The 17,745-nt window shown below is 40.6% G+C and overlaps 1 protein-coding gene across 2 annotated transcripts in view; it reads left to right on the top strand.

Moving 5' to 3' along the window:
* RSRC1 (arginine and serine rich coiled-coil 1) overlaps positions 1–14,278 on the top strand; it is a 452,089-nt gene extending 437,811 nt beyond the window's left edge. For both annotated transcript variants that reach the window (XM_069727439.1, XM_069727438.1), the window contains exons 9-10: positions 9,537–9,683; positions 13,382–14,278. In XM_069727439.1, coding sequence (XP_069583540.1) covers positions 9,537–9,683; positions 13,382–13,474 — 240 coding nt within the window. In that variant the 3' untranslated portion in view covers positions 13,475–14,278. The remainder of the gene's footprint in view (positions 1–9,536; positions 9,684–13,381) is intronic.
* The last annotated feature ends 3,467 nt before the right edge of the window (positions 14,279–17,745 follow it).

The raw sequence follows: 17,745 nt of genomic DNA, 5'->3' as shown, positions 1-17,745 counted from the left end.
ACAGAGGACTGGTTGCATGCTGATCCAGGGCAGCATAAATCGAATTGCTCATCCCCTAACAATTAGACTAAAAGAAAACTATAGATACTAGATTGAAGTTGGTTGATGTTTAACAGCCATAGAACTGCCGTTCTTTCAAAGCACCACTCCAGCATTTGGTTTTTATTTCCCACACTGGAGTGGTGCTTGTTAACTAAGGTGCCTGACCACAGTCTTATCCTTACCTCCTGGCATCTTCACCTTTTATTGACTCCGTTCCGGTCTCACGGCGCATCTTGTGACCGCAACTTCTGACTGCCCAGAAGTCAGTTATTGGTCACAAGCTCTCAGTGTAAGTCTATGAGAGTCAAAAAGAAGATCTCATAGCCTTGTATTAAAAAGTGACTCACGCAAGCAATAGAGCGACCTGGCAGGAGACCAACGGGAGCGACGGCAATAAAAGGTGAAGACAGCGGCAGGTTAGGATAAGACTTTTGGTAGGGACTTTAGATTAGTAGTAGCGATGAGCGAATATACTCGTTGCTCGGGTTTTCCCGAGCATGCTCAGGTGGTCTCCGAGTATTTTTGACTGCTCGGAGATTTAGTTTTCCTTGCCGCAGCTGCATGATTTGCGGCTATTAGACAGCTTGATTACATATGGGGATTCCCTAGCAACCAGGCAACCCCCACATGTACTCAGGCTGGCTAGCACCCGTAAATCATGCAGCTGTGTCGATAAAAACTAAATCTCCGAGCAGTCATAAATACTCGGAGACCACCCGAGCATGCTCAGGAAAACCAGAGCAGCGAGTACACTCGCTCATCACTAATTAGTAGCAGAACTCCAGTGGTGAAAAAACACAGGTTGGAGTGGTGCTTTAATGGTGATTTTGCTAATACAGATATACACCTTTTAGCTGAGTTGTTCATAGCGACCAAGAGGACGGTAGATCTCTGGCATCAAAGATTGAATTTCACAGATTAATGTCTGCTCTGGTAATATCTTCTGTCATCACAGCATGGAGCTTCACATGAGGACCCAAGCTGGTGAGCAGAACTATCACCTTCAAAGGTCCAGTTTAATGGCAATGCAACAAGTCATCTTTCTCCAAGATGGCATACTGGAACATGGCAGTGTTGGGGAATATGTGGTGGTACTGTAGACCGGCACCTGCCATGCCATCTGACAAGGAGTCGGTGTGCAGTGACTGTTGTGGATACCTAAAAAGGTGACTGCCAGTATCCGCTACTGTATTGTCGCCATCTGATTTGCAATGCTTTGTATCTTGTTATATTGGCATCTGCAGAATTATATAATGACTGTATGACTGCACTAGATCTAATAAACCAATTCAGATTGCCTAGTTTGTCCTTTAGGTCTATTGCAAGCTTGTTCTCACATGAAGGCTTAAAAATCGAGGAAGCGGAGGTGGTGCAAACATTGTAGTTGATTTGTGGAATGAAACCCCAGCGGACAATGCAGAGTAGAGGATTAAAAGCAGCATTGGGATAGGCAACCCATAATTTAAGCTATAAAGAGCCCCAAACTGTGCAACCAATGGCCATTAAATTCTGTGCTGAAGCGGTTAAACATATTTATTATATCAAACTGCAAAGAAGGGAGCGAAACAATATTCTCAGCAACCTATCATCTCCAAAGTAATTGACAAAGGGGTGGAGGGCTAAACGCAGCCTGAAATGAGTTTGTCAATTCTCCCAGGCTGCCGTACATGTCTGGAGATCGGGCAGTTTATGAGCGCAGCCTTTCTTGCCCAACATACTTCATTGAGAATCATGCTTTATGACAGCCCTGAAGGTCACAGCAGAATTTATTTAGCTCACACTGCTCGACGAGATCTTTATTCACATTTCTGCCCTGTGAAAATGAGCAGCAACCATTTTAAACTGATTTATGGGGATAATTCATGCTCAGCGCGGTTGTATTTCTAGACTTTTAATATGCTTTACATGGTGTATATTTAAGTACCAGAGCTTAATAATGTGTGTTTATATATTTATTTCCAGCTGCTAGAAGCCGTACGTGCTGTCACGGGAGCGTTAATGCATTTTCTACGGGTTTAGAGTAGTGTCCCCATAGATAAGACAAGAGGCTGCATGGTGGAAGTGGCCGAATCTCTGCACTAGATGACTAGCAGCGGACATATTGCAAGGCAGTACATTTAAAGGGGACCTGTCAGCATGTTTTTACATATGGAAGAGGTGATATGGCTGATAGGCACTTGTCACCGTTAAAAAAGTGGTATCCAATGTGCCAGTCATGAGAAAACTAGGAGAGAAACAACATGCAGATCAAGCTGGGGGAGTATCAGTGCACTTGGACTACCCTTCTATCAAGTTAAATGTTGCCCCTCACTACTTAACAATATATATGTATATATATCTTTATTGTTGGAGAAGCGCCTTCAGAGCCATATGGTACCACTTTTACAATATGTAAAATGTGCTGATATGTTCCCTTTAAAACAGATCTAGGAAGAGTTACAAGACAGAACAAACAAATAAATTGTTTAAGTTGACTGAAACGCATTGACCTTTTAAAGTACCAGCGTTGTTTTTTGTAATTATTATTGCACCCAAATTAGCTGTCAATAATGTATGAATAGTGTGTACATTAATTGACATCCCCTTGCCGTCTTCTGCCGTTTCCAGCACCGCTCTGGTCCTTCTCCTGTATCATACGATAGCATGACAGCAATTGTGACCATCTGGCTCATAAGTGGCTGGTTTGTGGACCACAAGGTACGTTCTCAATGTAAGGCTGGAGACACACTAGCGATTTTAATATCGGTACGCTTTTGATGTAGGAGAGTCGGACTAGTGTAATTCAAGCATCATGCGAGTGTAATGCTTTTTTTATGCGAGTACAAACTGATTTTTCACACCTAGTATCTGATTTGCGTTCAAATGCAGTGCGATTGCTATCTGATTGCAATGCAATTTTAACATGAGCTTTTACATACAGCAATTCTCTGTCATTGACACATAGTTTTCAATGGAAATATTCGTCAAAGCACATACAGTACAGACCAACAGTTTGGACACACCTTCTCATTTAAAGATTTTTCTGTATTTTCAGGACTATGAAAATTGTAAATTCACACTGAAGGCATCAAAACTATGAATTAACACATGTGGAATTATATACTTAACAAAAAAGTGTGAAACAACTGAAAATGTGTCTTATATTCTAGGTTCTTCAAAGTAGCCACCTTTTGCTTTGATGACTGCTTTGCACAGTCTTGGCATTCTGTTGATGAGCGTAAAGAGGTAGTCACCGGGAATGGTTTTCACTTCACATGTGTGCCCTGTCAGGTTTAATAAGTGAGATTTCTTGCCTTATAAATGGGGTTGGGACCATCAGTTGTGTTGAGCAGAAGTCTGGTGGATACACAGCTGATAGTCCTACTGAATAGACTGTTAGAATTTGTATTATGGCAAGAAAAAAGCAGCTAAGTAAAGAAAAACGAGTGGCCATCATTACTTTAAGAAATGAAGGTCATTGTCCTCTCCCCTCAGATGGCATTGCTTTCTGTTGGTCTAAATTTTCTACATTTTTCTCTTAGGGCTATTGTTATTCATATCTTACTGGTGACAAAAATTGCTATTGCACACAATTGGAAGAACCCTACACCTCCTTCCGTCCAAGAGATAGTGGAACATATTGCTCTTCACAAAACATATGAACAAAAGTTCTCCATTGCTAACGATAGTTTTAAATGATTTTCTGATAAATGGTCCCGTTGGACAGAGGTCTTCCCATAATACATCGCAATTTGAATTACTGTTTCGATTCTCGGAGACTTGTTCGTTCGGAAGTTTTATTTACGCTGGTATGCGATTATGTGGTACTTTAATGTAAATGCGATTACTTGTTTTTGTATTTCACAAGTGTCTTCTCACTCCTTTTTTTTCCCTTTTCTTTCCTACACTCCCGCCCATTTTCCCTCCCCTTTTCCTTCATTTCTCTTATCCTCATTTTCTCCATCTCCCATTTAAATTTAAAATTTCAATAAAGTTTGTTTGAAAAAGAAAAAAAAAAAAGAAATGAAGGTCAGTCCGAAAAATTGGGAAAACTTTGAAAGTGTCCCCAAGTGCAGTTGCAAAAACCATCAAGCTGCAAAGAAACTGGCTCACATGAGGACCGCCCCAGGAAAGGAAGACCAAGAGTCACCTCTACTTCTGAGGATAGGTTTATCAGAGTCACAAGCGTCAGAAATCGCAGGTTAATAGCAGCTCAGATTAGAGACCAGGTCAGTGCCACACAGAGTTCTAGCAGCAGACACATCTCTACAACAACTGTTAAGAGGAGACTTTGTGCAGCAGGACTTCATGGTAAAATAGCTGCTAGGAAACCACTGCTAAGGACAGGCAACAAGCAGAAGAGACTTGTTTGGGCTAAAGAACACAAGGAATGGACATTAGAACAGTGGAAATCTGTGCTTTGGTCTGATGAGTCCAAATTTGAGATCTTTGGTGCCAACCTCCGTGTCTTTGTGCAAGGCAGAAAAGGTGAACAGATTGACTCTACATGCCTGGTTGCTACAGTGAAGCATAGAGGAGGAGGTGTGGGGATGCTTTGCTGGTGACACTGTTGGGGATTTATTCAAAATTGAAGGCATACTGAACCAGCATGGCTACCACAGCATCTTGCAGCGGCATGCTATTCCATCCGGTTTGCGTTTAGTTGGACCATCATTTATTTTTCAACAGGACAATGACCCCAAACACACCTCCAGGCTGTGTAAGGGCTATTTGACCAAGAAGGAGAGTGATCGGGTGCTACACCAGATGACCTGGTCTCCACAGTCACCAGACCTGAACCCAATCGAGATGGTTTGGGGTGAGCTGGACCGCAGAGTGAAGGCAAAAGGGCCAACAAGTGCTAAGCATCTCTGGGAACTCCTTCAAGATTTTTGGAAGACCATTTCCGGTGACTACCTCTTGAAGCTCATCAAAAGAATGCCAAGAGTGTGCAAAGCAGTTATCAATGCAAAAGGTGGCAACTTTGAAAAGCCTAGAATATAAGACATATTTTCAGTTGTTTCACACTTTTTTTGTTAAGTATATAATTCCACATGTGTTAATTCATAGTTTTGATGCCTGCAGTGTGAATTTACAATTTTCCTAGTCATGAAAATACAGAAAAATCTTAAAATGAGAAGGTGTGTTCAATCTTTTGGTCTGTGCTGTATATAGATAGATAGATAGATTAAAAGCCAGCAAATGATCTGCGCCGTACAGTACAATCACACTGACAGGTTAGTATACAATAGATATAATAGATATATACATATAGAATAGATGTGTGTGTGTGTGTATATATATATATATATATATATATATATATATATATATATATATGTCAGTGACACACACACATATATATATATTTATTTATATATATATGTAATTATATTGCACAGAAAGATAGAAGAAAAGGCGTTAATTCATTTGTCGTTTACATACAGTAAATAGATGCAGAATAGGTGGATATATAGATGTCAGTGACCAATCCAATTAGTAGTTTGTGTGTGCAAATTAGGGGACATGTATGTAATTTATATAAAGGATTCTTTTGGGAGGAAAAAATGGCGTGGGCTCCCGCACAATTTTCAGAACCAGCAAAGGGAAAACAAACCACTGGGGGCAGATTTTTATAGCCTGCAAGGGGGTAATACCCATGGAGCTTCCCAGGCTATTAATATCAGCTCACAACTGTATACTTAGCCTTTATTTGCTATTAAAATAGAGGACCCCCCCAAAAACTGACGTGGGGTCCCCCTATAATTAATAACCAGCAAGGGCTATACAGACAGCTGCGGGCTGATAATAATAGCTTAGGAAGGTGCGCCAATTCTGGCACTTAGCTTCTCTCTTCCCACTTGCCCTGTAGCGGTGGCAAGTGGGGTAATAGTTGTGGGGTTGATGTCACCTTTATATTGTAAGGTGACATCAAGCCCACGGCTTAGTAATGGAGAGGTGCCAATAAGACACCTATCCATTACTAATCCTATAGTTGTTACATGTTAAATAAAGGCACAGCCAGAATAAAGTATTTAAATGAAATAAAACCGCACACAGTTTTTCCATTTTATTGTTACTCCATGCGACGCCCTCGATCTCCTGTAATAAAAATAACAAACCAACAATATACCCATACCTGTCCGTCGCTGTGTCCCACGCCGTAATCCATATCTGGGATATATACAGTTTTCAACCAGGACGGTGCCAAGATGCGACCTCCCCAGCTGAAAACCATCCAAACCTGGGGTTTCTTCAATGGATGAAGACCTAACCGATCTCAAGCTTGGACTCCAACACTGGATGGAGATTCATAAAGATTGACCTCCTGCTTCATGGTTACTTATTTTATAGGTTTGTGTATGAAATGGTAAAGATATAAAAATACATTGCTGGCAGTCCTGTGTATTAACAAATGCCATGATCAGAATAAAATAATGTATCTCCACCTGCTTGTGCACTGTTTCCAAGTAGGAACCATATTTTTGTTTCATTACACTGAGTCAAAATGAGCTGAAAATAAATAGAAAACATAAAAAACTCAATGTGGGTATACACAATATGTAGATGTTGCATTTTTCTGAAAGGATTGCCAATGGTAATTGACTTTAAGTTGGACTCGAAGTAGATACTTTGCCATCTCTCATGTGGGAGCAATGTGATTCTGATGATGAGAACGTCACCACTTGTCAGTTCCTAGCCTCCTATACATTACCTCCTGCGGTAAAATTCCTTCTTAATTAGTGAAATGGTAGATTGTACAGAAGAGATCCTATGACGGTTAGGAAGGACGGACTCCACGTCAGTGGTATAATGAGGAGGGTAATACTAATTAGAATGGAAAAACGATATGTTAAGCATTCAAGTCTCTGTAAGGAAATGGAGGAATCAAAGATTTCCCATCCGCTGCTATAAATGAGTGGCTGAAGATGAATGTACTCTGTGAACCGGCGGATTACGCTGCCTTCTGTTTCTTGTCGCCAAATTAAATAGTGCGCTAACTGTTCTCTGCCATTAGGGCCTGTACGTATCTCTGCCATAAATCGATCATAATGGAAGAGAATCAAAACACAAATCATGTTATTGTCGATTGTGAAAAGTGATTGTTATATTATGGCGGCTCTCCAGATGCTATGTATGAAGAAGTGCTAGCGGCTACATAATGAGAAAGGATTCATTTTGGTGGAAATGGATCCTCAGCCCACTGTCCCTCACATGAATGTACTCGGACAGCTTCATCCTCAAGACTGACGTCTGGATAGACACATAATCTATAATGGGCAGGCCCTGCTATGGATTAGTGTTCCTGTCATGACACCATTGTATCCATTTTAAGGCATACTACTAAACATAATTACAGCTCTTGTAAGAGAGGCGTTCACTTTTAATTAGAGACGGAATCCATAAAATTATAGTAAATGGCCTTCTTTCTTTTAATACTGAACTCGCCATTAATACATGCAGGGAAAGACACGAGTGCTAGTGCACTGTCATCTCTGCTATAACTTTGGCGTGAGATTTTTTTTTTATTTTTTTTTTTTACAAGACTACGACTGCTTAATGTCATGGAGTCCCATAAAATATGATTAAAATCTGTGACAAAACAATGTGACTTATGTCACATTTACAACATGAAACATGGTGTCCTAATTTTTCTAGGTGACATCAATGCAGCGAGAGAGTTAGAGCTGGTCTCCAGCCTTATATGTCATTCATGTGATGAAAGGTTATGAACTGTTCTGTTACCTGGTCACTCACACTTCTGGCTCCAGAAGTCGTATCATTTATTCTGTCCACCCACAGCTTGGATCATCTAAACCAGAAGTGCTCAACTTTTTCTGATCTGAGGGTCATACTGAGGCCTTCACACCGACCACAATAAAACTTAAATGCATATTACTATCTAAGTTAAAGGGAATCTGTCAGCAGGATTTCAACCCCCTGACTAATTACATGCACAGGAAGCACAAGTCAAGTTCATCAATACCTTTACATGGCCAGTCCATTCCTCTGTTAGTGAGAAATCAGCATTTAAATTGATACGAGGATGTAGATCTAAAGCCTCTGTCACTCCAGCTCTAATCCTCACCCAGTTTCACCTCCTGTTTGACTGACAGTCTGTATGCTGTGTGACTTCAGACAAAAGAGCCATCAGTCTAGCAGGAGGAGACAGTGCTGTGTGGAAAATAGAGCTGGAGTGACAGAGTCTTCAGATCTATCATATACATTTGCATATCTCAGGATCTTGATTTTTTCAGTAATGGAAAAAACAGATTGGCCATGTAAAGGTATTACTGGATTTGTCTTTGGAAATACTACATGCACATATAAATAGTTTTGGGTGAGAAATCCTGTTGACAGATTCCCTTAAGCTGATGCATTCCCACGTATGTCTGGAAATGCATTTTGGCCGCAGTTATTTTTTTGTTGCAGTTCTCTGAATTCACTGTAAAAAACATTGTTTTTGCCTTTATGATCGATATCATGGTAAGACCTATTAATTTTTGCCACAACTTTCCAAAAATTGTGATAAAGGTTAGTTTTAGTCGATTTTAGAAAACTGTGAAAATGTGCCCAAAAGTCATCTGCAACTTGTGAATATTGTCTTTGTTGTTTCAACTCCATCTGGCACATATGTCTGATAGCTGTAGGCTCAGCTTCCAGGACTTTGATCTATCTTGAGAATAGGCGGTGATGGCCTAGCATTTCACAAGTTCCCTAAACTACAACAGACAGAAACATGCTTGCATGGCTACCTCTCTAACTCGTATACTCCTTCCTGGAGTGCCAAAATGGGGTCAAATGACTCAATTCTCACAATTACAGGAGAACTACATGGTACTATTATTACTTGCCCAAGCCAACTCATGAATGGTGTGCCACTCCTCATCTCCCTTCCATGGAAATTGCATGTGAGCAGCCACTCGAGAGATGAGCATTTCTATGTCTGGATTTGAAGGCTTCACAGAGTATGGCATCATTGGCCACATATGGCCCCCATGCCAATGGTTGAGCACCCCTTGAGTACAGGATGTCCTTCATTTATATAAGGGTGCTTTCACATTGCTTTCCGACACTTGTTCGGTGGCCCAGTCGGGGATTACTTCTGAACCCCTACAAATCAGGATTCAGGTGTATTCTCCGACATGGCCGTAGACAATAATGGTGCTGGCAGAGCGAACATGTGCTCTACTGTGTGTCATTTTCAGGCTTATACACCTACTGGAGGCGGATACTCAGATGTAGTAGACTGCGTCACAGTGTCCATCTCGGGTAGGTCTACACGCCCGAAAATTATACACAGCAGATCACATATTTGGTCTGTCGGTGCCATATATTATAATCTATGGCCACGCCGTCGCATACTCCCGAATCCAGTTTTGCGGGGGGTTTGGACATAAGCTCCAAAGGGGCCACCTAACTGTGCCAGAATGCAGTGTGAAAGCTGTACTGGTAGTCTATTTAGAAAGTATATTTTGCTTTTGTACATGTTGTAAATTTTATGGTATTTTTAGTCAACAGAAACCAGTGACAGCAAACATGAATCCGCCATATTAGGTGTGGGAACTTTCGATTTTTTTGGAGATGAGAAAGAAGCAGATATTAGTACTATGCCGACTGCCATAAAATACCTGGATGATAACTCCATTGCACACCCAAATGTAAGTTCTCTGCACACATCATTTCAAGATGATGGGACTTTTCATTTACTTTTTTGTTTTGAAAATGTTTCTTCTTATATACAAAAGAAAATGTATATCTGCAAAATGCTAGATTAAGATCGGTGCAACCAAAAATGGGAGGGGCACATCTGTTGCTGACAAATGGGGTCCGTGTGTCTTTCTGTCCAGACTTAATACAGTTACGTGAGGGTGTAATCAGCAACACAACTTCAAAGAGCTTATCATTCATAAGCCTTGAGAGGAAGGTGTTAGGGTTGTAGTCAGGGCAGATCTTAGTTTTTCAGCAGCCTGGGATGAAAATTGGTATGGGGTTCCCCCTCACCCCTCTCTCAAACAAATAAAAATGAAGAAGAAAAATACAAAATTTTACATCCCTATGGGCTGTATGCATAATTGTATACCACCAGTGAATAAACTGTATACTTTTATATATACTGTGGGTATGTATGGATAAATAAATTTAGATATACACTCTTCAACATTGAATTTGCAACAACGAGAAGAATGATGTCCCTGATATACTCGCTGGGAGACAAGGCCGGAGACGCTGCAGGACATGGTATTACATTTAGGACACACTTGCTGCTGACATTTGTACAAGCAACATGCGACCTGGTCTCATGCTGAAAAATGGCTCTTGAGATATTTTGAAGAAATGACCATACCTCTGGTTCCCTCTCCATATCAATGTAATGCTGAGCTTTCAGTGTACCTGGAAGGATGACTAGAGGGTTCCATGCATTATCTCAACCTATGCTGTAATTCCAGGAGTAGCATAGGTATGACATCCATAAGTGATGGTCTCCTCATGGCATTACTCATGCAGACTCGTGTGCCTTGTAAACGTCTTCTGATGGTTTATAAAGACAATGTTTGACACCTTACATTTGATATGTCAAATAAAAATTAATTTGCAGAGCAGAATGTAACAGTTGTGAAACCAGTAGTATGGTTATTTCTCCGTAGTCTTTGGAGCCGGATTTCATCTCGACACTGACAGACCACTTGTTGTGTATACTACTATGAGCAGCCTATATATTTATTATGGTACTGTGCGAAAGTTGTAGGCTAGTGTGGAAAAAATGCAAATTAAGAATGCTTTAAAAAATAAAAGTGTTAATAGTTTATTTTTATTAATTAACATTGACCAAAAGAGAAATCTAAATCAAACTGATATTAAGCAGGACCACCCTTTGCCTTCATAGAAGCATCAATTCTTATAAAGACACTTGCACACAGGGAAGTTGCTCCAAACATCTTGGAGAACTAAACTCCAGTTTTAAGCCTCCTACATAGCTGTTTCTTATTCAGTTAGTGACTGTTTCCACATACCGTATTTTGCGGACTATAAGACACACCCCAGATTATGGGGAGGAAAACAGGAAAAAATGTTTTAAGTACAATGGTGGGTCGTCTTATAGTACAATTTTTACAGTAGCTTACCCAGGGGAGCGGCTGCAGTGGAACGGGGGTCACAGGAACTCTGCTCAACACCAACATTTTATGAAAGCCCAGGCTCGCAGCCTCGCACTGCCAGGACACTTCTCCTTCCAGCCCGGGGACCGAAGCATTGTCCCACTCCTGATGCCACCGCTGGCGTCCTGTAGCAGCAACCCTGCCTCCTGTGACCCACTCCACCGCAGGTATATTCTGCTTATAAGAAGCATCCCCATTTTCCTCCCAAATTTTGGGGAAAAATAGTGGGACTTATAATCCGAAAAATACAAATGAAAATGATTATCACCTGTTTGGCAAATTGGGTAATTGGTTCAATGTACATCTGAGTATAATCCTACAAAATCCAACATTTGTGCAGGAGTACCTAGAAGAATTTAAACATTCTTACTCTGCAGCTTTTTCCCCACACCTCCCTAAAGCTTTTCCACAATATTTTATATACACTTGCACTGGACTTATGATACATTTTCTCCTCTTGTGAAGCATAGATGGATCTTTATGGTGTAGAGAGGCTCCTGAGAAAAACATTAGCCATAGTCCACCACAGGTTTAGGTATTCTTTGGCAGTAGAGCAGTGCAGGTAAGCTTCCTTTATCCCCAACCTCCATGTCCCACACAGAGAAACTTGATCACAGGTAACCAGGAAGTTCTGCATCTGAATCAGTAAGTGAGAGGAAGAAGTTAAGACCGCAAACTCTCAGAAGGCAGCATGTTATCAATGGTGGCAGAACAGCTACTGCCACCCACCTGAGGCAAGATGGTCATCTAGCCTCATAGCAGATGCACCCTGGGGTGCAGTATGACATTGCAGAAAATAAACTGAAATTAATGATGATCTTCTTCACTATATACCCAGACATCTGTAGGTAAAGTATGCAGGCATGTTTGCCTCTGCAGAAAAAGCTTGTGAAGACAAGGCTATACATTTCTATGGCTACCGTAGCCCTGTACTCCAAAAAGCTGCAACAGATTGGCTATATGAAGGATATTTTTCGTGAGACTGCTAGTGATGTGAGTGAGATCTATTGCTCTGTCAAGACATGACCCCAGACATTGAGATCAAACAGCCTGCCCCTACAACTTCCATTGTGCAATCTAATTCTGCATTAAGGCTGATCTGCGTTGCTGACTCTGGCATTATTCATTGCTGTAGTCACACACAGCTCTTGCTTTTAGCCTTGTTAAGGCCACTGTGACTGCTGCTTGCATTATACTTCATGGCTGGTGTTTTGGTGGATACAGATATGTTCCTCTGGGTGGTGGCGGCCCCACAACCTGGGTTCTTTTTCCATAAAAGCTCAGTTTGACTAACCGATATTTGGAAGCAATTACTAGGAGGTGGTGATGGCGAACTCAGTCGAGGGGTTCAAGAGAGGCCTGGATGTCTTCCTGGAGCAGAACAATATTGTATCATACAATTATTAGGTTCTGTAGAAGGACGTAGATCTGGGTATTTATTATGATGGAATATAGGCTGAACTGGATGGACAAATGTCTTTTTTCGGCCTTACTAACTATGTTACTATGTTACTATGTTACTAATCATAAGCTTGGGTACACATGGACAGCATGAGAATTCATCTAGTGATTGGGTCTTTGACACTGGCTTTTAAGTCGTTCTCGACAGCTCATTGGCTTGTGTAAACAGATGATGTGCTGCCCATAACAATGATGTTGTATGTACAAGAAGTTCCCAGTTATCATATTTTATATATTTTACAGTCTTAGTGGAAAGTCCTGTGAATACGTTATGAGTTGTAATTTCAGGATAATCTCTACACATTAGAAAACTGAAGTCTGAACCTTCCGTTTTCAGCAGGGTTAGATCATTATCTTGTTTTTGATGGTTGGAGGAAAGAAGGATGGCAGATATTTGCAGAGATCTGAGTAGCAGAATATTTGAACTTTAGAAATGTTTTTAATAAATCTGAAAATGTATTTGCAGTCAGGCTTCAACCTTGAAGGCCATAAGTTTTTAGCTATCTGCTATACATATATATGATGGTTGTTTAGGCATCTAATAGGCTATGTGATGAACTGGCTCCAAAGCAAATGGCAGTTTCAGTGGTATGATAGGAAACCTATGAGATGGATATACCAAGGAGTTCTTAAAGTGGAAAACATGACTTTAAAAAAAAATTAAAATACAAGCTGAGCGGATTTTTTGTGGTTATAATATTGCCCATGAATTTACTTAATTTCTTTTTTTTTCTTGACAGCTGTACATTGAAAAGGCAGAAGCAGAGAAGAAATGGTACAAGAGGCTGACTTCTTTACGAAATGAACGTCTGATGGGCAGCCCCGTGGCATAACAATCTTGCAAATACGGAATTAGATCTAGACCATGTGCTGTTTTATTTACGCATCATCATTCCATTCTTTTTTTTATTATTATAAAATGCAAAAACTGTAGGCCAGTTGGTTTTAGGTGTAACAATTCATATTTTAGATGAGTTTAGAACATACTCATGTAGTTAAGGCTCCATATTTGTTGCAAATGGTCCATAAATGTGAAGGAGTGCATATCTCGGAGGCTTTCCTAAAGTGTAGATCCACACATGCCTAATATTGGCTCCAGGCAGCACATGTGCAATCTAGCATCTTTGTTTCTTTATGATTTTCGTTCTCTTCCTGCAACATTTAGCAAAGCGAAAATCAAAGTGTGAATGGGATTTTAAAAACTGCTTTTCACATGCATTGGATTTTACTATCTCATAGGAATCGCACATCTGCTAAAATAACAACAGGAAACTAAAGCATAAGGAACAAGAAAATTCTTAAAATAAAATCAAAAATAAAAGTTGGATTAGCTTATGAAGATGCTGGAGTTGAAATTATCTGATCATAAACCCAGTGAACATTAATGGGGTTGTCCAGGACTTATCAGTGGATGACCTGTACGTAGGATACGTCGTCTATGGCGATCGGGGAGTGCGTAAAGGATAGGTCATCAATATTTACGTCCTGTAACAACCCCTTTTTAAAGATCGAGTTTATGAGGAATATTACTGAAGCATGCAATGTTTTGTGCCAATTTCTTTTGAGTAAAACTATTGGTTTTGTACCACTTTAACTGCTTTCTTTGATCCCACAGAAGAATAAAACATTTGAACATGTCATGTCTTTTGTGCATTTTTTTATTTTTTGTTGTCTGGATGTTCATATTTCAGTTTTTAGTCATTTGATATTTTTTGGTTTTGTTTTTTTTTTAAGTTTAAAGGTTTTTTTAAAATACTGATCACAATAATCACAATAATCATTCAATTTGTTCACATTTGTTTGTGCAATTCTGAAATTACAAGTGTGTTAGATCACTGAGGCTTGCCATGGGTAACACGTTACCATATGTCCACAAGAAGACTTCTAGCCACTATCATGTGTGGGACTGTGCTGGGATATATTACAGAACAGATGTGATTAGCCTGGCTTCTGTGGAAAATCTGTAGCTCTGTGGCTGCCATGGTTGTTGCTTGCTAACCCTTTATAACAATCTGGTTTATTGCAAAACTACTGTTCTACTATGAGAAATTGGGAATTTAGAGTTTTGGTTCCAGAGATTTGTCTTGATTTGCTGTAAAAGGCTACATTACACGCAGAAGACATGAGCTGTCTAACAATTACTAAAACGTAATGTAGAAAGTATTTGACACCCGGACATTTGGATGGAAAAACAAGTGGGAGAAGTTGAAACGTTTCCCATAAAACAGAATACAAATGATTGGAAATATAACCTGCTGAAGATACGTATGAGCAGACTTACTTTAGTGCTCTGCAAAGACCGTTGTACGCTGTTATTTTCAGTATAACAAATTCTTGTAACAATATTGCTACATATAAAAAGCATAAGGTTCTCAGTTAAAGGGAACTTGTAAGTGGCTCAGTGGTTATCACTGTTGCTTTGCAGCACTGAGGTCTGCATCTGCAAAATGTTTGTATGTTCTTGTCATCTTTGCTTTGGTTTCCTCCGGGTTCTCCGATTTCCTCCCACATACCAATGGTGTACTGATAGGGAATCTAGATTGTGAGACCCAATGGGAATGAGCTTTATTCCTTTCAGCAGCCTTCAGCTTTCATTCATAGATACATGCCGGAACACCTTTAGTCATTTCTCAGTTCACAGTGAGCAGCAACCGAAAGTGCACCCAGGCACATTGACTAACAGTTGTCTCTCGAGCATGTCCATTCAGAGCCGGCTGTCCGTCAGTGCTGGGTGTACTTATAGGCACCTCTCTGTGATCAGCAACTGTAGTTGCTTAGGACATATGCCTACATGACTGAAAGCTAGTTCATTTTCTTTTGGGTGCTGGACTTTCAGTAAAGCAGCCGGGCACTTTCCCAATGTGATTGACCTGCAAAATATCCCTACATCTACAGATTAATAGCGATATAGACAAATAGGTTCCATTTAAGGCTTGTTTGAGCACATGGAGACGTGAGTCACTAGAGTTGGGCATAATCCAAATTTAGGTCACTCTATCATGGTTGGATGGCTTTTACAATCTTTGGTTAAAAAAAAAAAATAATAATTGTTAGTGAAGTACCGTACCTTACATTTTATGCATAGCAATAGTGAAATTCATGTATGTATTCATTAATTGCAGTAGTATTGATAATGTTATTTGCTGACTTTCCATCTATGTCATGTACGGTTTCATCTCCAGAATACTTGTGTATGATATCCCAAAGTATTTACTAAGTGATTGCATCAGAGGCATAGCAGTATTTTACCTTTACCAGAAGTGGCTGCACATCAATCACACAGGCTTGGATTCTTAGCTTGATATCTGGAAAACCAAGCACTGACCCAACTGAAAATACTTTTTTTCCTTTAATGGCCTTCAGCTTGATCTCAAGGTATAGTCACTTGATGGATAAATGATTTGTAAGAAAGATTGATCTTTTGCAAGCCTAGATAACTCCACCAGGGTCTTCCCCACCATTACCTTGATAGTATCAAGTTATCAGGTTGCTGGTCCTCCTCTTTGCCTTGTTCCTTCTGTTCTTCTGACCATGATGTCCAGTGATTGCTTTCTTTATATGAGTCTAAAGTAGGGAAGTTGTAGCTTGGTGATCCTTGCTTTGAGTGACATATATTACATCTATATATATAATTGTCTAAGGTCCACTTCCGTCTGTTTGTCACGGAAATCCTGCGTCGCTGATTGGTCGCGGCCGGCTGAGCATGACCAATCAGTCAGGCACAGTCCGGCCGCGAATTGGCCCCTCCCTACTCTCCCCCAGTCAGTGCCTTCTCCCTACTCCCCTCCAGTCAGTGCCCCCTCGCTATTCCCCTGCAGTCAGTGCCCCCTCCATATTCCCCTCCACTTAGCGCTCACATAGCGTTTTAGCAGTCCGTTAAACGGACTGCGTTACACTGCGGCATAATGCAGTATAACGCAGTCTGTTAACGACTACCCCTGTATGTATGACCAACTTTTTACTATTGATGCTGCCTATGCAGCATCAATAGTAAAAACATATAATGTTAAAAATAATAATACAAAAAATCATTATATTCTCAGCTTCCGGCGTCTGCAGCAGCCTTTCCCGCTCCTCACGACGCTACGGTCCCAAGAATGCATTGCGTCAATGACCCCAGATGATGTAGCGGTCTCCTGAGACCTCTACATCATCACGGGTTATTGCTGCAAAGCATTACTGGGAACGGAGCGTCGTGAGGAGCATCGCTGAAGGCCTGGGCTGGATCCGGGGGCTGCCGGAAGATAATTATATAACTATTTTTTATTTCAATTCTTTTTTTTACAGGGATATGGTGCCCACATTGCTATATACTACGTGGGCTGTGTTATATACTATGTGGGCTGTGTTATATACTACGTGGGCTGTGTTATATACTGCGTGGGCTGTGTTATATACTGCGTGGGCTGTGTTATATACTGCGTGGGCTGTGTTATATACTGCGTGGGCTGTGCTATATACTACGTCGCTGTGCTATATACTTCGTGGGCTGTGCTATATACTACATGGCTGTTATATACTACGTGGGCTGTGCTATATACTACGTGGGCTGTGCTACATACTGCGTGGGCTGTGCTATATACTGCGTGGGCTGTGCTATATACTGCGTGGGCTGTATTATATACTGTGTGGGCTGTGCTATATACTACGTGGGCTGTCTTATATACTGCGTGGGCTGTGCTATATGCTATGTGGCTGTGCAATATACTACGTGGCTGTGCTATATACTACATGGCCTGTGTTATATGCTACGTGGGCTGTGAAACTCTTTCACTGTGGAACTTAAAGTTTTTCTACAAGCTAGGATCGACTCTACAACACAGAACAGGTGTCAATCTTTCCAATGTGTTTTTTTTCTCTCTGTAGGATCCACTCCTAATTTTGGCTTGCAAATACTGATGTAGAATACTGACCTTAAACAATGTCATGATTGCTGTGAATAACATGGTTTTTTTAGCAGGTTTTTATCAATGGCCACTGACTGACCCCATAAACATTAATGAAGTCCTTTGGTGTTCTAGTATATTTTAACATCAATAATCCTTCTGCAGACTATCCTATTGTGTCATCCAAGATCCCAAAAACCTTGGACTGTTCAGGCTGA

The sequence above is a fragment of the Ranitomeya imitator genome, chromosome 5 (assembly GCF_032444005.1).
Source record: "Ranitomeya imitator isolate aRanImi1 chromosome 5, aRanImi1.pri, whole genome shotgun sequence".
NCBI classification, from domain to species: domain Eukaryota; kingdom Metazoa; phylum Chordata; class Amphibia; order Anura; family Dendrobatidae; genus Ranitomeya; species Ranitomeya imitator.
Note: the sequence above shows the minus strand (reverse complement) of the source record. Positions and strands in the feature narration are given on the sequence as shown.